Below are 21,241 nucleotides of genomic sequence, written 5' to 3'. Positions count from 1 at the left end.
GAAGGATAGTGACAGCTGCCACTAGGCAGCATGGTCCAAATTGTCCTGGCATCACCCCATTCTTTAGGTCACTGTGGCTCCAGAGATAGCACCTGACTGGGATGTACCAACCTTAGCAGCCTTACCCTCCAAGCTCCCAAAGTGAAGATACCCTGCCAAGCTAGTAAAGTTGTGCCTGGATGGTGTATAGCAGGCACTTTATGAAGAGCTGTCATCACTGTTGTCACCATTCTCTAAAGGAAGGGCTATCTCTTCTTTTGGAGAGGTTCTTGAGTTAGGGTCTCACAATATAGCTGAGTCTGGCCTCAAATTCAGGGCAATTTTCCTGCTTCAGCCTCATGAGTTCTAGGATTACAAGTGTAAATCACCAGACCTGGCTCTTATCCCCTTTCACAGATAGATAAATGGAGACATAGAGGGTGATTGATAGGGAGGTCCCACAGCTTGTCATAAATGCAGCCAAGATTCTAATGGAGGGTGGGAGTGTAGCAGAAGAGAAAGGTCTTGTTTGTTTTGGTGTTTGAGACAGTATCTCATGTAGCCCTGGCTTGTCTGGAACTCCCTGTGTCCTTGAACTTGATCCTCCTAATTCCATTTCCCAAGTGCTAGGATTACCGACCGGTGTGCATCACCACACCTGGCTGAAAGAGGGGCTCTTTCAGTATTAAACTTGAAATGGACAGTGAAGCTGAGTGTGGCGGTATGTACCCATAATGCTGGCACTCAGCAGGTTGGCGCAGTAGGCTAACTATTAACTTAAGACTACATAGCTGGATCCTGTTTTAAAAAAGCAAATCCAGCTGGACTTGATGTGCACACCTTTAGTCCCAGTACTCAGGAGGCAGAGGCAGGTGAACCTCTGTGAGCTCAAGGCCAGCCTGGTCTACATAGTATACTGTCTTTAAAAACCAAACCAAACAAAACCCAAACATCAAACCAGAAAACAGATGAGCCATCAGACCTCCAAGGAGAAGGATGTTGGAGTCCCTTCCCCTTGGCCAATGTGACGACAGACTCCAAGCCCAGTCTGTTCAGCTGGTGGACTGTGTCCACAGTGATCTGTAGAAATAACTGGGGATACTAGGGAACCCCCTGGAAACAGCACCACACTGCCCAGCAGTGGATGCCGCTGTCCTTTCCCTTCAGACAATCGAAGGAAGTATTTTCTGCCTCCATACCATGGACAGGGTCAAATGGGACTCTCATGCCTGGCCACAGAGAAGACAGCTTTCTTAATTCCCAGGCTAGCCCTAGACGGCCTCAGGTCACTCCTGTGTGGGTTTTGGGTACCTCCTCCAGAACCCCAAAGCACCAAACATTGTCCTTTGTGTAGTCCGTGCTTCCCTTCCCGTACACAAGTCTCAGCCACCAGCAGGACTTAGGGGCAACACAGTGGGCCGTTCCTTGACAGCAGAATTCACTGACTCTGTCATGACCTATGCTGACATCATCTGCCAGGTCAAGAAGAACATGGACACCCGAAGGAAGAAGCTCAGGCAGCTTTCCCAGCTGCATGAGAGCGAGTGGACCTACTTCAACAGCTACCTAACAGAGCTGCAAGAGAACTACATGAGGTAGGAGAATGTGGACACAGAGCCACGAGTGGACACCTGTCCATGGCAGCAGCCAGCAGGGTTCGGCTGGAGTGGGGCGGACTGCTCACTACCTTCACTGAGCGCAGTCAGCTTTCCTGTGGCTCATTCACAGAGCCTAGCCCTGTGGTGTGTGTGTGTGTGTGTGTGTGTGTGTGTGTGTGTGTGTGTGTGTGTTCCCCACTGTGTGGTAACTGACAGTTGTAATTCTAGCACTCAGGAAGGTTGCGGCAGAATTACCTCAAATTCTAGGCCAGAGTAGACTACAGAGTAGGAGCTCTTGTACACCCTTCCCATGCCAAAAAAAAAAAAAAAAAAGATCTTTTTTAAAGGCTTACATCATGGTGTATGCCTGTAATCCCAGCACCTAGAAAACTGAGGCAGGGGCTGGAGAGATGGCTCAGTGGTTAAGAGTGCCGGCTGCTCTTCCTGAGTTCAATTCCCAGCAACCACATGGTGGCTCACAACCATCTGTCAGGATCTGGTGTCCTCTACTGGTATGCTGGCATATGTGCAGACAGAATACTGTATCACAATAAATAAATAAATCTTTAAAAAAGAAAGAGAAGGGGGAGGAAGGAAAGAAAGGAAGAAAATATAGATAGAAAGAAAGAAAGAAAGAAAGGAAAACTGAGGCAGAAGCATCCCAACTTGGAGTCTAACTGGGCTCCAGAAATAGATCTGGCCTCTGTGAATGTTCATAGAGTTAGGAGAGGACATCATTCATGCTGTGTTTCCTCTGCTAACCTTATGCCAGCAAGCCCCGGAAATCCACCTGTCTTTGGTGCCCAGCTTATGTGGGAGCTGAGAGCCAATCTCTAGCCCTCATTGAGTGTCCAGCAAGTGCTTTTAACCACTGAGACTCCTCTCCAGCCCTCTTCCTACCTAGCTTCTGGTACAGGGTCTCCTTCTAAATGTGGAGTGAGCTCCAGGGACCCTCCTGTCCCTGTCTCTCCAGCACTGGGATTGAGACACACCCACCATGTTTGGCCTTTACATGTGTACTGGGGATATGCTCATCTTAATACTTTCATGGCTGGCACTTTACCAAATGAGACATGTTCCCAGTCCCCTGATTATCTAAATAGCAAAATGGTATTCTGCTTTGTTTTTTAAATGATGGCCAGCTCTGGGTTGAAAGTGGCCATGTGGAAGACGACTCAAAGGTAGGGACATTACTATTTGTTTCCCTAATAGAGCCCAGGTCAGGAGCATTGGCTCTGATGTTGGGCAGACTAAAGCTCTCTTTGTCTTATTATCCATGTCAATGAGGCTCCCCAGTCCAGCTGTGAAGGATGTGGATGCCTCTTCCATGAACGTGACCAAGTACTGGTTCCTGTCTCACAGTGTACATCTAGCCTTGCTCAGAGGTGTTGGCTGGTGAAGGGGAGATAGGGGACCCTACGTCAGGGCACTACAGGTCCCCAGCAACACAAGGCATTTTAGCCAGGAAGTTTGTAGCTGTCTGCCCTTCTGAGGGTTACACTGAGCAGGCACAGGGCCATTGCTGGAGAATTAAGTTTCCTGTGAATCTAGAGCACAAGGCCTCCAGCATATCTGAAGCAGAGTACCCAAGATTCAATATACTATTGGAAGAGCTCCAGGAAATGTACCTACATTTGATTCTGTCCTTGTGATGTCTGTCCTAAAGGAAACAGAGAAGTGTATACAGCCATCTCCCTGCTTTTCTTTTTACGTGTGTGTGTGTGTGTGTGTGTGTGTGTGTGTGTGTGTGTGTGTGTGTTGTCCGTGATTGGCCTTGAACTTCTGAATAGTTGAGTATGTACTGCCAACCTAGCTTATGACATCATCTTTTAAAAAATTGTTTTATGTGTGTGAGTGTCTTGCCTTCCTGTATGTATGTGTACCACCTTAATGCCTTAATGCCTGGTACCTGGTAGAAGTCAAAAGAGGTTGTTGAATGTCCTGGAATTAGAATTACAGATGGATGTGAGCTGCCTGCCCTGTGGGTGCTGAGTACTGGGCATGGGTCCTCTCCAAGAGATGTCAGTGCTCTTAACTGCTGAGCCATCAATCCAGCCCCTTATGACAACATCTTACCTCACACTAATATATATTAATGGCTGTTTTGTTGACCATGACTACTCATAACTTGATTCTTCATCAATTAATTGTCTACTTGCATTTCAAAAGCCAGCTGAGGGTTATCCAGTTTAGCAAAGCCATTATGTACCCTGTGAACACACTCTACCCAAAGCTTCCAATAGCAGCAGCAGCTGCCAACACTGAGCATTTCTTGTGTACCTGGCACTGTTAAACATTTGGCCTAAAAACAAAAACAAAAACAAAAAACCATTTGGCCTACACTAACTCACACCTCACCACAAACCTAGTGAACCATGTGAACACACTAGCATGAAGAAGCGAAGTAATTTCCCCAAGGTCACACAGCAAGCAGCAGAGGCCCAGTAGATTCATCTTCTGAGACTATACATATGCCAGCCTTCTTTCAAGATGGTAGAGCCCTCATCTCCTCTGTAGTTTCATTGTATGTCCACTCTAAAATCCCAGTGGTCTGTTATATGTGGTGACTCCTGTGCGGTCAGCTGTTTTTTGGCAGGCCAGCAGAAAAGATCACATTGCAGCCAGGTGGTGGTGGTGCACACCTCTATTCCCAGTACTCAGGAAGCAGAGGCAGGTGGATCTCTGTGAGTTAAAGGCCAGACTGGTCTACAGAGTGAGTTCCAGGACAGCCAGAGCTGTTACACAGAGAAACCCTGTCTTTAAAAAAGAAGAAGGAGGAGGAGGAAAGAAAGAAAGAAAGGAAGGAAGAAAATCACATTGACTCTTTCATCCTCTTCTTTTATTTGTTTTTCAAGACAGGGTTTCTCTGTGTATCCCTACCTGTCCTGGAACTCTCTCTGGAGACCAGGCTGGCTTCGAACTCACAGAGATCCACCTGCCTCTGCCTCCCGAGTACTGGGATTAAAGGCGAGCACCACCACTACCTGGCATTTCATCCTTTTTCATTATATGTCTTTTGCCATTTTATCCCCCAGGGAGGTGAAAATTATCAATAAAAAAGTGGCAGAAAAAAGAAAGGCCAACAATGTCTTCCTCTCACCCTCGATACTGTTTGATGATTTGTTTGACAAGAAATCCAGAGGAAATCCCCACAATGAAATGGCGTTCCTCTCAAGGTTTGTTCAAACAGAAGCCTTAGAAAAAGTCCAGTGTGAACTATGGGAGATTTCTCACCACATGGGGGAGGTGAACCGTTGCATGTCTGGGTCCAAAGGACACCTGCTGAGCTTTCCCAGTCCTGTGTCTCAGAACAAAGAATTGGACCAGGGATTATACATAGATTGTGATAGAGACAGTTTATTTAAAAAACAAACAAACAAACAAACAAACAAACAGCTGATTCTGAAGGTTGAGGTAGGCTATAGAGCTAGGTCAGGGCCGAGAGCCAGGAGCCTCAGATGCCACTTGGAGTCACTCACAAAGCACCGCCTTCTTCAACTCAAGGTCCCGGCTCTTCTCCCACGTGCTGCTTTGTCACCCATAGCCATAGTCAGGAAGGTTTCCAGTCTTTCTCCAGTTGGCTTCTTTCGTCTGTTCTACCTGCTCACCCTCTCTCCAGCCCTTCATCTCAATGCCTCTCTCCATCCCCACACTCTTGCCACAACTTTTTCCTGAGACCTGTGGTCCCAGAAATTGTATGGGGAGGTTGAGGGATTTAAAAAAAAAAAATCTATGTGTATGTGACTGCATGCAGATATGTGTACTCCATTCATGCAGGAGCCCAAGAATGACAGAAAAGGGTGTCAGAAACCCTGGAACTAGAGTTATAGACAGTTGTGAGCTGTCATGTGGATGCTGGGAACTGGACCCAGATCTTCTTTAAGAGCACTGGGTGCTCTTTTTATTTTTATTTATTTTTATTTAAATTAGAAACAAGCTTCTTTTTTAAAGATTTTATTTATTTATTATGTATACAACATTCTGCTTCCATATATATCTGCACACCAGAGGAGGGTACCAGATCTCATAACAGATGGTTGTGAGCCACCATGTGGTTGCTGGGAATTGAACTCAGGACCTCTGGAAGAGCAGTCAGTGCTCTTAACCTCTGAGCCATCTCTCCAGCCCAGAAACAAGCTTCTTTTACATGTCAATCTCAGTTCCCTCTCTCTCCCCTCCTCCCCTGCCCCCACGGACCCCCATCCCACCCCCTTTCTGCTCCCCAGGGAGATTGAGGCCTTCCATGGGGATCTTTAAAGTCTGTCATATCATTTGGAGCAGGGCCTAGACCCTCCCCAGTGTGTCTAGGCAGAGAGAGTATCCCTCTATGTGGAGAGGGCTCCCAAAGTCCATTCTTGTACTAAGGGTAAATACTGATCCACTATCAGTGGCCCCATAATTGTCCAGACCTCCAAACTGACCTCCTTGTTCAGGGGGTCTGGAACTGTCCTATGCTGGTTTCCCAGCTATCAGCACTGGGTGCTCTTAATTGATGACCAATCTCTCCAGCCCCAGTGATCACTCATTTACAGCTTCCATGTTGGTTGGAGATGAACCTTTGGATGCTCTACAGTAGGAGGTGGCTGCAATCCCTTCATCATAAAAAGTTTTGTTTGAATATATCCTGAAAGACATAAACTTTACAAAACTAAAATTACATCTAAATAATAGTAGCAATGATCACACTCACCCATAGCCCCAGAAAGGGCAAGAGCCAGGAAAGCTATGGCCATGCTCATCCCTGGAGAGCCATCCTTGTAGAAGTTGTTCCCTGCAATGTGACCCCTTGCACTGCTAATAAATAAATAAATAAATAAATAAATAAATAAATAAATGTGCACACCTTTTATCCCAGAACTCAGGAGACAGAGGCAAGTGGATCTCTGAGAGTTTGAGGGCAGCCTGGTCTACAGAGTGAGTTCCAGGACAACCAGAGCTACAGTGAGACCCTGTCTTGGAAACAAACAAACAAAACCACATACTGATGGATCCATATTGAGACTGTGATAAAATACAAAATAATAATTTTAAGGCAGAATCCATTGGTGGAAGCGATTAAAAAGAAGGTAGCATGAGACAGCATCTGCATCCTCCTATGGCTGCAGTATTTCCACCCCTTGCTGAGGTTATTCATAACCCTACGCACATCCTACTAGTGTTCTTCTGACCTCATACTGCTTCCACCTCCCCGAGGTGTCTTCTCTGCTTGTTTGTTTGCTGGCTTTTACCATTTGCTGTTTGTTGTTATATTTCCCATGACTTGAGCTGTCTCATAGTTCAGGGGGAAGCTCCAAGAAGCCCACAGGAGCCAGCACTGGTGGCTGGGGCTCCCTTCTTCTGGAAGGGAAGCAAGCCATCTGCACAGGGAGGTCCTGAGCATCAGCAGCCATTTTTCTCAGGACCATTCTGTTCCTGGGGAGGGAAAAACCTGTCTGTGTTCTGGAAATGGAAGAAAGCAATGGAGCAGGTACCCTACATTTAAATAACCACTCAATTCCCTTCATTTTCTTTTGGTCTTATAACACTGGCCTCTTTAGTTTCTCTAGGAAACAAAAGCCTTTAATTATCGTGACAGTTTGAGTCATTATATAAATTAGGATTATATCTAGATGAACCTCACAGAAAAATCACAGTGGTACAAGTGAATCCCTGGAGGTGCAGACTTGTGTGTCTACCTCCCTGTATTGTGTACTTGTCCTCAAGGTCAGGATCCTATTTCCCCAGAGTCATGTTCAGTCTTGGCCCTCAGGCTGCTATTAGAAGATTAGTGAGAGGGTGTGGCTTTGCATTGACCCTCACTTCCATTCCCTTCGCCAGCCTTGCCAACTCGTGTTTTTCTCCCAGTGCGTATCAAGGTGCCAGTGAAACTGCTTCTGGAGAAACCACACTGAATTTCTGAACTGGTTTTATTGACATCCATTTTGCTTCCCCACAGGAAGAAAATCAAAGATGTAGAAGAGAGACAGAAGATTCTCTCGTCCTCTTCCTCATTCCAAAGGCCAGTGGATAACTATTCCCTGGGCCTAAAAAGCCCCTACAGAATCGGGTCTATTTCCAGGTGAGGTGGGCCAGAGTGGGAAGACAAGGAGTTAGGAAGTCCTCTTGCCTAGATAGCTCCCTCAGTGTTTGCCAGAGAGACCTGGTCGGGAGCTTTGTGCAGAGCTACCACGTCTTTCAGACATTTTACTTCCCCTTGCTATTGGAGGTATTGCCATAATAGTACTACACTGTCAGGTGACAACGAAAGCTCTATTTGCCAGTGGTTTACTCTGTGCTGAACACTAAGAAAATAAACCCAGCACAGACATGACCTCATATGAAAGTTAAACTTTCCTGAGGGTAGGGACTAGTCTCAGTATCTCAAGCACAGACACAGGTTCAGCCTACTGCTGCAGGCACCTGTGGGGATGCAGCAGTAGGTACCCACAGCCCCAGATGACAAGCAACTGGTGCCAGACAGCAAATACATCAGCAAACTAGATGCCCACAGTACTGGGGTCCCTGGGAAAATGAAGCAGGGGTCCAGGAGCCATGCAGGAGTAATGTCATTGAGTCTGGCACAGATGACAGAGTTTCCTGGCAGAAGGGGGGGCATATGAAAGAGGGAGCAGCTAAGGAAAGCAGAGCCAGGGAGAGGTGACACTACATGGGAGGAAGGCAGAGCAAGGGTGGGGAAAGGCTCAAGAGGTCGGGGCCGCCACATGGGAGGAGGTAGGGGCCGGGTATGGTGGGACACAGGGACTTGTAAACTGTAAACTGTCTCTGGACAAACAAGGAGATTTTTATGAAGCCCCTTGTTTTCTGTCATGGGAACTACTGGAAGATAATCAGCAAGGGCATCACTGATTATATTTGACTTTCCAGAAACACAATAGCAGGTTTCTGTGATCACGTCTGGGGGGCTTGTAAAGGCTCCCACAAATCCTTGTCTGTACTTGGGGCCTGTCTGTACCTCTCAATCAGGGATCCTCAGATTTTCCCAATCTTGGCTCAGAAAAATGTTTCAGAAACTAGCCCTTAATAACATATTACTAATTAAGAAACCATTTACAAGCAGAAAGTGGTGGCATGGGGGCTGTAATTGTAGCACTTGGGAGACTGAGGCAAAAGGATTTTAAAAGAACAAGTACCTTGGTATCTAACTGGTGAATTAGTTCTTTTTGTTGCCATAATGAAACACCCAAGGCTGAGTATTCATGACAAAAAGAGATTTATTTAGCTTACAGTTCTGGAGTTTTCAAAAGAATTGTGTGTGACCGGGTGTTGGTGGCACACGGCTTTATTCCCAACACTCAGGAGGCAGAGGCAGGCAGATCTCTGTGAGTGCGAGGCCAGCCTGGTTGCCAGAGCGAGTGGCAGGACAGGCTCCAGAGAAACCCTGTCTCGAAAAACCAAAAAAAAAAAAAAAAAAAAAAAAAGAATTGTGTGTGAGTATACTATGTGTGCTGTGAAATACACAAAAAAGAAACCAGAATTTTAAAAGGATCACAACACACACACACACACACACACACACACACACACACACACACACACACACACACACACACGAGCCCAGCCTGCACCTGTAATCCCAGTATTCCCGAAGTGAGAAGGAAGCAGAAGTGGAGGCAGGAAACCCCACAGAAGCTTGTGGGCTAGCTAACCTTGTAAGCAACAACAAAAAGACCCTATCTCAAATAAGGTAGAAGACAAGATTGTCCTCTGACAGACACATGTGTGCCATGGTACACATGTGCCCCCCAAAATATCATACATACCATACACACGTGCACACATACAAAGGGATGGTATAAACACCAGTGTCAGCTGACTACTCCTGGGAGACCCCAGGTAAGCATCAACCAGGCCAACAGGTTCCCTTTTGGTTTACTCCACAGAAAAGGTCAAGGTGTGGGAATTAGAGAAAGTGTCAGAGAAAGTGTAGGTAATTGTCAGTTCATTGCTGTCACTTCTGTGGTCCTTACCATGCCTCTTGAGTTGGGAAGTCTTGGAGCATGCCTGGCTAGGTGTCCTGGCCAGGCTCTACTCAAAAGGACTCCTTTTTGCTGGGCCCTGTACATGGGTAAACCCTCAGAACCCAAAGGACAGCTCGAAACAATCTGTAATTCTAGTTCCAGGGTATCTAATGCCTTTTTCTGGCCTCCAAGGGCACCAGGCATGCACATGGTGCACATATGTACATGCCAGCAAAACACTCATACACATAAAATAAAAAAATAAATCCTAAGAAAAGGAAAGTTTGTTATTTTAATTGAAGTAAGACGAAGTAAGGCAGAATCATCTGTCTCTTTGTTTTTTTGAGACAGAGTTTCTCTGTGTCGCCCTGACTGTCCTGAAACTCACTCTGTAGACCAGGCTGGCCTTGAGTTCAGAGATCCACCTGCCTCTGCCTCCTGAGTGCTGGGATTAAAGGTGTGCTCCATCACTGCCTGGCAACATAGTCATCCTTTAAGGGCTGAATAGAGAGGCAGCAGTGGTCTCAGATCACTGAGCTTTTAATGTCAGCTCCCACAGGACCTCCTGGTTCCATGGCCCTCTGTGGTTCTTATCCCGAGTCTCAGGCTCTTTCTCTGTAAAATGGGAATGATAACAGTATTTATGGCTTAGGGTCGATGTGCAGAATGAATTGGTCAGCTCTTTGTAAAGCCCAGAACACAGTGCCTGATACAAGCAAAGTAGACATAACTGAAGTTATAACATCATCATCATTAATGTTACTGTTTGAGACAGGTGTCTCACTGTGTATCCCAGTGTAGTCTCAAACTTAAGAGCCTCCTGCCTCAGCCACCTGAGTGCTTGATTACAGGTGTGTGCCATGGTGCCCTGCCCTAGGAGTGTGCCTTAAATTAAGCAGTGAATGTTCTGCACAGCTCATTGTATGACATGGCTGCCCCTGTGCCCCTTTCCATTCTTCAGCAGCTCTTTGTACTTCTTCCTCCCTGGCACAGCTATTATCAGGCTGCTGTAGCTACTTCCACATTGTTCCAAAGCCTGCCACTTTCAGGGCTGATCCTGTCACTTTCATTGGTCACTAATAGGTTGTGATTCATTTAGCTCTATTATCAGTGAGCCAGGACTCTGTTCACTTGTCCCCTAGAATGATTTTGTTAGGCCTGAGAGCTAAGTCCAGCTGTCTATTTTAATTTGCTTGCCTTCTTGATTCTTTTCCCCTCTTGTGTATTTACCACAGTCCACTCAGTCCACTCAGAGTCTTCCTTGGTTCTATACACCCCCCACCTTCCTGCCCCCATCCCCCACTTCCCACCCCTAACATGTCCCTCCACGTCACCTGTCATTTGCTGGCCTTTTGGTGTTTGATTCTAGCCTGCTGACATCTTTTTTTTTTTTTTCTTCCTTTTTTAAAGATTTATTTATTGTGTATACAGTGTTCTGCCTGCAGGCCAGAAGAGGGCACCAGATCTCATTGTAGATAGTTGTGAGCCACCATGTGGTTGCTGGGAATTGAACTCAGAACCTCTGGAAGAGCAGCCAGTACTCTTAACCTCTGAGCCATCCCTCCAGCCCCCAACTGCTGACATCTTGGTCATATGAGGTTCCCACCATTTCTGTCTGTCTTTTCATTCCTCCACAGCGAGGCCATCGCCAGTATGACCAAAGTGACACAGGATATGCTCTTTAGACTCTCACCGTCCATAGAATGAACTCACCCGAGAACAGGCTCAGACTGCAGAGGTGGTACCTGCATATGTTGTCGGATGTGGTAGAAAACGGAACCAGCAATGACAAGTGAGAGCACTACTGCAGCCAAGGGGATCCTGAGTCTTCACAGTCCACGGGATAAAGAATATTAAAGTTCACATCTACCACAGGCCAAAGTTAGGACTGAGAGAAGATGATTCACCTCATCCATTCAGACATTTACTAATTCGTTCTTTCATTCACTTAATAATAATAACATGAGACAGGGTTTCTCTGTGTAGCTTTGGCTGTCCTGGAACTCACTCTGTAGACCAGGCTGGCTTTGAAATCACAGAGGTTCACCTGCCTCTGCCCCACAATAATGACACAGTTCAACACATTCTTATAAAATATAACAAGACCTTGTCTCAAAGAACAAGCAAGTGACAGGCAGTGGTGATGCACACCTTTAGCCCCAGCACTCAGGAAACCCTGTCTCCAAAAACAAAACAAGCAAGCAGTATTAGAAGGGAGCTAAGCCAGGCATTGATGGCTCATGCCTTTAATCCCAGCACTTGGGAGGCAGAGGCAGGCAGATCTCTGTGTTCAAGGCCAGCCTGGTCTACAGAGCAAGTTTCAGGACAGTCAGAGCTACACAGAGAAGCCCTGTCTAGAACAACCAAAACCTGAGACATGGACTGAGCATCTTCTGGATTCTTAAACTTTCCATTCATAGCTAGCCATTGTTGTATTAGTTGGTCCATAGCCTGTAAGTCATTCTAATAAATCCTTTACCTTAAGAAAGACAAATTGATTCTATAAGTTCTGTTACTCTAGAGAATCCTGACTAGTACATAATTTGGTACTAGAAGTGGTTGTAGAGCAACAGAAATATAAGGATGAATCTTTTTAAGTATCTAGAATAGGCTTTCTAATTTGCTAACACCAAGTAGTACTGAAACCTCTCCAGTTACCAAAGCCTCTCCTGGGAGCTCAGAGTATACTAAAAGTCCATGATGTGAACTGTATTACAAACTTATGGAAATAAATACATTTGATTATTCTGATTCACCAAACACACACACACACACACACACACACACACACACACACACACACACACACACACACACACACACACACACACACTCCCCCCCTTTCCAGCCCCCACAGTTCTGACACGAAAGTGACTGTGAACTGAAGGTGAGTTTTATGTTTCAAACAGCCTGCTGAAGACCAGGAGAGGTGGCTAGAAAGAGCCAGGGAAGGACTTGACAGTGGGAGAGGTCCACGGGTTCATACTCCCATAACTTGCCTTAAGGGGATGTATATTCTTGTGTTAACTATATCTCAGGCTGTTGTTTACAAATGCATATGTTAGCTGGGCATGATGGTAGATACCTGTAACCCCAACACCCAAGAGGTGGGACAGGGAGGATCAGGAGTTCAAAACCAGCTTCCTCCACATCCCAAGTTCAAGGCCATCTTGAGCTCTACTAGACTGGTCTCAAAACAAAACATAAATTATAAACACAGATATTTCCTAATTCTGTCCACTGAAATAACCTAGAAATAAAACGGATAACAACCCAGGACACCCTGCCCCAGTGCTAGGAAAGTGTTCTGCCACTGAGCTATCCCCACCCCTAGCCCAGGGCTGTGGCTTGAGATAGCATTCACACTAAACAGACTCATATGAACACACCAGGCTGGCATCCAGTGGTTTCCCACACTGAGAGCACACAGACTTGAGCCAGCTGTGAGTCTGGTGCAGTGTATAAATGGGAGTCATGACAGATCTTGCCCCACTCTGTGTGTGTTTGAAACTCATTACTCCACGAAAAGCACTAAGCTCAGTGCCCAACTCCAGCAGGGGCTGTTCATGATGCTGTCGCTCCTGCTCACTGCATGCTCCAAACATGTGGCCTCTTCGCTTTGCACCTGAGACCTGCTTCCTCTCCAGAATCTCACATTGCAAAGGAACCACTTGCCCCTCCCTGAAGAAGCCTCGGTGGGTCTGTCTCCCACCCTATAAGGCAGGCCAGCTCTCAACCATCTTCCTGCCCAATACAAGGATTACACCATAAAGGACAAAACCGAGACAGCTGTACTTGGGTCCCAGTGGCCTGCCTGATCCTCATATGGCTCTGTGCAGACTGCCCTCTGTCTCCAGCTTCTCAGCAGGACTCTGCTTCTTAGGGCAGTCATCTTGTCTTTATCTCTGTGTCCAGTGGAGCGCTGTAATTAAGAAGTGTCTGCTGAGCCCAGCGTTGGTGGCGCACGCCTTTAATCCCAGCACTCAGGAGGCAGAGGCAGGTGGATCTCTATGAGTTCCAGACCAGCCTGGTCTACAAGAGCTAGTTCCAGGACAGCCTCCAAAGCCACAGAGAAACCCTGTCTCGTGTCTGCTGAATGCTGATGCAGTACGTGGTCACAGGTATACCTCTGACATCAGTACCTGAGGTTAGAAGGTTTTCACCTTGGGAAATGTGAACAAATGAGAAAGTCCAAAACATATCATGTGCCACTTGCATGCATATATGTCTATATAGTAAAACATTTCCACAGAATTCATTCATTGGATGTTAAAACGTGATACACAGCCGGGCGTTGGTGGCAAACGCCTTTGATCCCAGCGCTCAGGAGGCAGAGGCAGGTGGATCTCTGTGAGTTCAAGACCAACCTGGTCTACAAGAACTAGTTTTAGGACAGCCTCCAAAGCCACAGAGAAACCCTGTTTCAAGGGGAAAAAAATCATGATACATACACAATTATTTGGGGCTTGCTCCTCTATTATCTGTATTAAGTTAGCTATTAGCACATATCAGAAGTTTATTTACATATTTTTGGTTTAAATTATTTTGTTTGCAGTAGTAGGTATGGAACCTAGGGCCTTACCTATCCCAGGCAGGGACTTTACCAGTAAACCACTTCTTCATGATTCAGGCTTTTGCTAAGTTTCCTGGGCTGCCCTTGAGCTTGTGAGTCTCCTGGGCCCAGATACCTCCATGTGGTTTGGGGTCAGTGGGAAGCAAGATCATGAAAAGTTTAAACTAAAGGAGTAGAAATATGTCTGTGCCTAGATGTTTGCATTCCTTTAAATTCTTTACTTCTTGGGATTATTTGAAGTGTGTCATCCCTGCTGGGGGCTGCTGGCTTTCCCAGAGCCATGACTCCCGGAGTCTGAGATCAGACTTCTGGGAATGGGAGTGGGTACAACCAAACATTTTCAGGAGCCTAAGATTTCTTTCAAGGTCCCTAAAACTATGCCTGCCCCATTAAGTCATTTATATTTCTGGAAATCTACAGTGAGAAAGTCTCAGGATAGAAGGCATATAGAAAATGCCTTGTCATCCATGATAGGAGGGGATGCTTGTTAATAACAGACATTCTATGGAATTCTGTGCAGCCATTTAAAAGTAATATGGGAAGTACAAGTGTAAGACTAGGCGTGTGGCCGAGGGCAGAGTGCTGTCGAGTATTCCTGCTTTGGCTCTGTTAGTGTTTTCAGTGAGGACCAACTGTTTTTATTTCGATTTTAGCTTCCAAAACTTGGATGATTTTCTTTGTTTCCCACCATCCATGAAAACTAGATTAAAACTTAGTTAGTGTACACATCATAGAATTTGTTGGAATGTCTCCCCACAATAATAAGCACAGTATTTGAAACTGGCACAAGATGAAGGGAACTAGAACAAGAGCAGAAGGCAAGCCTAGAGACAGAGCTTGCAGTCAGAGGAGATGGTTTCCCAGTCAGCTGTCCCTTCTACTGGACTCCAGCTTCATACACTGTCCCACATCACTGTCTGTCCTGTCATCCTGCCAACCAGGCAGGAGCTCAGCCTAAATGCCATGTTTCCTCTTCCCCCAGACAAGATCAGGTGTCCCATGTGTGTGCCCATACCATCTTGTATTGCTTTCTATTTTTCTTGGGGGGGGGTTTGGTTTTTCCAGACAGGGTTTCTCGGTGTAGCCCTGGATGTCCTGGAACTTGCTCTGTAGATCGGGTGGTCTCAAACTCGCAGAGATGCACCTGCCTATGCCTCCCGAGTGCTGGGATTAAAGGCTTGTATCCCCTTCCTGCAACACACGTGTGAGCTAAAAAAAAAAAAAAAAAAAAAAGTATTCCATTTATAAGTAAAATGCTATTGGAGGCTTAAAGGAAATGTGAAATGTGTTATTTAATAAGATAATGTTAATCGGGGAAGGCAGGGGAATTGAAAGGAGATCTCGTGTAGCCCAGGCAATGACGCTGAGGCTGGTCTTGAACTCCTAATCTTCCTACCTACTCCTCCCAAGTGCTGCTAACATTGGAGGTGTGGCCACCACTCACAACTAAACATTAATTTAAAAAAGACAGTCTAGCTGGGCAGTGGTGGCGCATGCCTTTAATCCCAACACTCGGGAAGCAGAGGCAGGTGGATCTCTGTGAGTTCGAGATCAGCCTGGTCTATAAGAGCTAGTTCCAGGACAGCCTCCAAAGCCACAGAGAAACCCTGTCTCGAAAAACCAAATAAAATAAAATAAAAAAGACAGTCTAACATATGTACATTTTATACTCTGGTGTTTCAATAAAGTCTGTTGCACCTGTCAGTCTTGAGGGATAATATGAATAAAGAACAAAACCTGCAACAATGTCTAGGGAAATGCACTGTGCAGCAATGATAACTTGAGAATGAGATAGACCCAGAGGCCTAGGGGGAATTAGAGAGTATTAACAAAATCCCAAGGATGGTTTAGAAAGCATGCCGATTTCCACTTTCCAGAATATACAATACAGTGAGCATGGTGGCACACACCTTTAATACCAGCATTCAGGAGGTAGAGGCAGGCAGATCTCTCTGTGTTCCAGGATAGCCAGGTCTACATAGTGAGAGTCTTTAAAAAACAACAACAATGAAAACAAAAAGCCAACCCAACAAAAACATAAAATAATACAAGCAAATTATTAATCAAAGAGGCTGGGTGGTGGTGGTGCCTGCCTTTAATCCCAGCACTTGGGAGACAGAGGCAAGCCAATCTCTGAGTTCAAGGTCAGCCTGGTCTACAGAGCAAGTTCCAGGACAGTTAGGGCTACACAAAGAAACCCTGTCTTGAAAAGCCAAAACAAACAAACAAAAAAACAAAAAAAAAAAACCAAACCCATTAAGGGGGCATATGAGTTGATTGTGCACTTTGTACACACTCATGTGTGTGTCTCTGTGTTTGTGCATCTGTGTGCATGCGTGTGCCTCTAGACTGAATCTAAGAACAGAGTGATAGAAAGCAGTGGTTCTCAGCCTTTGGGGCGAGACCCCTTTGGCAAACTCTATCTCCAAAAATATTTACATTACAATTCATAACAGTAACAAAATTAGTTATGAAGTAGCGACGAAAATAATTTTATGGTGGGTGTCCCCACAACATGAGGAGCTGTATTAAAGGTCTCTGGTCTAGGGAGGTTGAGAACACTGAGCTACTGCATCTCAGCACTGGCTCACCATACCTCAGTCACTACTGGGGATAATAAGGGATGATTGGTCACCTGTTCGTGATTTCCTCTTTTTCTTTTCTTCTTTTTGTTTGTGTATCAAGGCAGGTTTTCTCTGTGTAGCCTCGTGGAACTCACTCTGTAGACCAGGCTGGCCTCGAACTCACAGAGATCCACCTGCCTTTGCCTCTCAAGTGCCACCACAACAGCCATCTGTGCATGGCTTCCATCACTGAAAGAACCTCAAAGCCATGAGCCCTGGAGTTCAGATAGGATAGCTATGTCTGCCCTTCCTCCCCTCTGGACAGGAAGGACTCTCCTAGGTAGGGAATGAAAGGGCCTTTGCTTTCTCACCTACAACAGTAAGAGAAGAGTTTTTGGTGTCTTTTGGGGTGTGAGTAAATGACCCCAGAGAAGACACGTTTCTAAATTGCTCTCCAAACTGACTTGCTTTCTGGTTTCTAAAAATGGTTTTCAGTCACAAGGTTCACATTCTGCAGAAAGATGAAACTATTCATGGAAAATTATGCAACAGGGAGAGGCAGACTTGAGGGTTACGTCCTACCATAGCATAACTGTCTGGGTCCTTTTCTCTCAGCCCTCAATAGCATTGGTACCTTGTCCTCAAATCTCTACCACAAAATATCTAGTGCAGTGCCTGGCACACAGTAGGGAATCAGTGCCCACTTTCTAAATGCATTACATTTTTAAGGGAAGATCTGCCTGGTAAATTGTGTGTGATGAACCTTATTTCTTTAGTTCTCTAAGTATTTCTCTTAATTTGTGCTCCTGAAACTCCAAGAATATACACTCATAGACACCTAGCATGAGGATCCCCAGACCAGAACCACAAGCTTGTACTTGGCTATAAGGCGATTGTCCACAGAGGGGCAGTGCAGTGCAGTGGTTTAAAACTCAGATCCTGTTCTTAATCCCACTGCCTGTTTTGTTCTTTTCTTTTTCTTTTCTTTCTTTTTCTCTTTCCTTTATTCTTTCTTTCCTACCCCCCTCCTGTTTTTGAGACAGGGTTTTCTGCGTGTATCCCTAGCTGTCCTGGAACTCACTCTACAGACCAGGCTGGCCTTGAACTCACTGAGATCCACCTGCCTCTGCCTCCCGAGTGCTGGGATTAAAGGTGTGTGCCACTGCCACCAGGCCATTTCTTATTAAATATAGTCTTATCAGGAGCTGGAGAGATGGTTCTGTGCTTAAGAGTACCTCCCAACTACCTGTAATTCTAGTTCTAGGGGATCTGATGCTAGATACACATGAAATAAAATGTTAGTTTTATTTAAAAACCATTTTTTGTATACAATAATAAATGGCCTCATGTTTTCTTCTAGTGCTTTTCTTCCAGTGTTCAGTGTGATCCATCTAGAATTTATTTTGGTATAAGGTGTGAAGTATGGTTCCAATTTTATTCTTTCCCAGATGGTTACCTAGTCATTCCAGCACCATTTGCTCACCTCATTTCCTTCATGATACTCAGAATTTTTATAGGATGTGAAAGACTACCCCCCCCCCCAGGATTTGACTGGAATGTGCACTTTTTCTCTCCCCATTTGTGGTTGTTTTTTAAACGTTTAGAAAGTTGCATAGAACCATCAGTATGATATCCTAACAAGACTTTCTCCTTGCTTCATGAATTTGTCATTACCAGGCTCATTTCAGTTTCTTTCTTTGGGTGTACTACACACAACCTTCAAATATTATGAACATTTCCCTCTCCCAGCTGTCACTACACCAAACTACATATGTTAGATTTCCCTAAATCATCTTGCTGTGCTCTTTGCAGCTCTCCAGTATACTGTTGATTTCTTCAAACAAGTTGCTCAAAAGCTCCTGTATTTTATTAGGTGGATTCAAAAGGAAAGCCTGCTATCATTATCGGGTTCCTTCTCAAACGGACAATTTCCATTCAAGAAAACAGACAGGCAATGATTCTGGAAAATAAGGGAGTTTTGGAAAACCTATAGCATTTGTTCTCTCTTTAAACTATCCACAAGATATCCTTCAAAATGCCAATTGTTTTTGGTATTTATTACATCAAAAAGGTTCAAAAGAAAATAGAGGTCGGTCACCCTGTACTGCTGGGTCATCCAAGACACTTCCAAGCTACCTCAGCAGATGGTCTTTCAAGTGTTTTATGATTCTCAACAGTCAGTTTCCATTTAAGGGGGAAAAGGCAGTCTGGAGAGATGGCCCGGCTGGCATCATAGATGGCCCCGGGTTTCTATTTAAACGGGAACTAAATTACTCTTTAGTTCATCCCAGATGAGAGGGCAGCAAATGCTGAGTCAGGAGAGGAGAGGGGAAGTCTGAGGTTTGCAGCCAGGTATGGAGAGCTTGGAGTGAAAGCAGCCTCTGGCGGTCAAGAGACCCCCCCCCCATTCGCCCTGCTAACCGTTCAAGGTCGTCATCTCAGCTCCTCTCTCCTTGACTCAGCATCTCCCTTTGCCCAAGGGACTCCCGGGTTCTGGTCTCAAGCCCAAACTCTCTCCTCAGAGACGTGTTCCACTACTGTCCTCCCCCCATCTCAGAGGCCTGGAGGCCCCATCCCGTCCCACCCCGCAGCATTCACTAGAGCTCTCGCCCCGCCCTTCACGTTGTGCTACATTTGCCCCGCCCACATCCCTCGCCCCGCCCATATTGGGGGCGTGCTCTAGACATCCTCGTTTGGCGCCAAATACATAGAGATTCGACGACTGGGTTGTCGGCCTCGGTGTTCGGGCTCCGAAATAGAACCTCGGCCCGGACTGGACCGGAAAGCCCGAGTGGGAATCGTAAGGGATTCACCTTGAAAATCCCGGGGAGACCGTGGGTTCGAGTGGGGGGTGAGTGGCGAAAAGAAGAAGCACGGGAAAATCTGAGGAAATCTCTTAAGCGTTGAGAAAGCGCGTCCTCTCCTTGCCCTTTCTGTGGTAATTTTTGGTTATTATTGGACTTGGCCAGGTGACTGTCACCTTTCACTCCGGCCCTGAGGCATTCCCTGCCTGCTGTAAATCAGTCCGACCTGAGTCTTGAAGGCCTCCTCGGGGTTACCAGGGAACTAGGGCCTGGAAAATGTAAGCCTCAGGGGCCTGACTGAACCGCCTGCTGAGAGGCCACGGGCTTCTGACCCCTTCGCTTTCCCCTGCCACACCCCGCCTGTCCCCTGAAACCTTTCCCTTGCCACTCCCCCCAGTCTCCTGACGCCCCTTCCCGTGCCACTCCCCCCCCCAGTCCCCTGAAACCCTCCTCCCTGCTGCTCCCCGACAGTCCCCCGAAACCTAGGCTAAGTGCCCTACTTCAGATCCCAGGGTCGGGGTGGGCACATCGGTGATCCCGGCAGAGGAAGGCAGAACTGAATTCCCAACCAGTGGGTCTAGCAGACCCTGTAGCTAAAGGAGAGAGAGGAATTTGCTGATTTGTTTTTTTCAGGAAGGATAGTCTGTGGAATTTGGGCTAACCGCTCATATTGTGGAGAGCGGGCATGGTGGTGCCTGTAGTCCCAGAACTGGGGAGATGGATGGGAGAGGAGAGTCAAAAGTTCCAAGCCAGCTTGGATGGCCTATGTAAAACACGTACACATACATAAAAAAAATCTATCTCAGGAGGCAGAGGCTCCAGGGCTTCAACACCTGACTTTGATATTAAACGAGGAAACAATAAAGCAAGAACAAGATTATTCATTTTATTGCAATGTACACCATCGTGTCTGTTGCTTCCCTGGTTTAAAAAAAAAAAACAAAACGAAATTGTCACTGGATATTGTTCCAGCTAGTTTTATGTCAATTTGATACCAGCTAGAGTCATCTGAAGGGAGAGAACCTCAATTGAGAAAATGTTCCTGCAAGATCCAGCTGTAGGGCATTTTCTCATTTTCTCAATCTCATTGATGATTGAGGGCCCAGCCGACTGTGGGTGGTGCTATCCCTGGACTGGTGGGTGCTAGATTCTATAAAACAGTCTGAGCAAGCCATGATGAGCAAGTCTGTAAGCAGCATCCCTCCATGGCCTCTGCATCAGCTCCTGCCTCCAACTTCATAGCCTGTTTGAGTTCCTGTCCTGACTTCCTTCAATGATGGACTACAAGTTCCTTCCCAACTTGATTTTTGGTCGTGGTGTTTCATAGCAGAAATAAAAACCCTAATTTAGACAGGTATTACCATATTTTTACAAAATTATGAAACTAGTAAATACTATGGAATATATAGTTTTGTGAAGCAAAAGATACATACATTTACCTGTGTAGCAATTCACAACCAGAAATCAAGAAGGTATTTATCAGGTATGAGAAAAAGAAAGTCCCCCCACCCCCCACCCCGTTTGTTTTGTTTTTTTTGTTTTTTGTTTTTTGTTTTTTTTTTTTTATTTTTCGAGACAGGGTTTCTCTGTATTGCTTTGGAGGTTGTCCTGGAACTCTCACTATAGACCAGGCTGGCCTTGAACTCACAGACATCACCTGCCTCTGCCTCCCAAGTGCTGGAATTAAAAGCGGACCTCACTAACACCTGATGAAAATCCTTTTACTTGAAAGATACAAGGAAGAATGATACAAGGGTTTTTTTTT

The 21,241-nt window shown here is 45.8% G+C and overlaps 2 protein-coding genes across 2 annotated transcripts in view; both read left to right on the top strand.

The window, feature by feature from the left end:
- Nucleotides 1-11,743, top strand: part of Fam227a (family with sequence similarity 227 member A) — a 53,109-nt gene extending 41,366 nt beyond the window's left edge. The window contains exons 15-18 of the mRNA XM_027403770.2: nt 1,422-1,574; nt 4,613-4,753; nt 7,513-7,635; nt 11,173-11,743. Coding sequence (XP_027259571.1) covers nt 1,422-1,574; nt 4,613-4,753; nt 7,513-7,635; nt 11,173-11,242 — 487 coding nt within the window. The 3' untranslated portion in view covers nt 11,243-11,743. The remainder of the gene's footprint in view (nt 1-1,421; nt 1,575-4,612; nt 4,754-7,512; nt 7,636-11,172) is intronic.
- An 866-nt stretch (nt 11,744-12,609) lies between these two features.
- Dmc1 (DNA meiotic recombinase 1) overlaps nt 12,610-21,241 on the top strand; it is a 44,321-nt gene continuing 35,689 nt past the window's right edge. The window contains exons 1-2 of the mRNA XM_035438808.1: nt 12,610-12,642; nt 19,356-19,472. Of these exons, the coding sequence (XP_035294699.1) occupies nt 12,610-12,642; nt 19,356-19,472 (150 nt within the window). The remainder of the gene's footprint in view (nt 12,643-19,355; nt 19,473-21,241) is intronic.

This window comes from Cricetulus griseus, chromosome 2 (assembly GCF_003668045.3).
Source record: "Cricetulus griseus strain 17A/GY chromosome 2, alternate assembly CriGri-PICRH-1.0, whole genome shotgun sequence".
NCBI classification, from domain to species: domain Eukaryota; kingdom Metazoa; phylum Chordata; class Mammalia; order Rodentia; family Cricetidae; genus Cricetulus; species Cricetulus griseus.
Note: the sequence above shows the minus strand (reverse complement) of the source record. Positions and strands in the feature narration are given on the sequence as shown.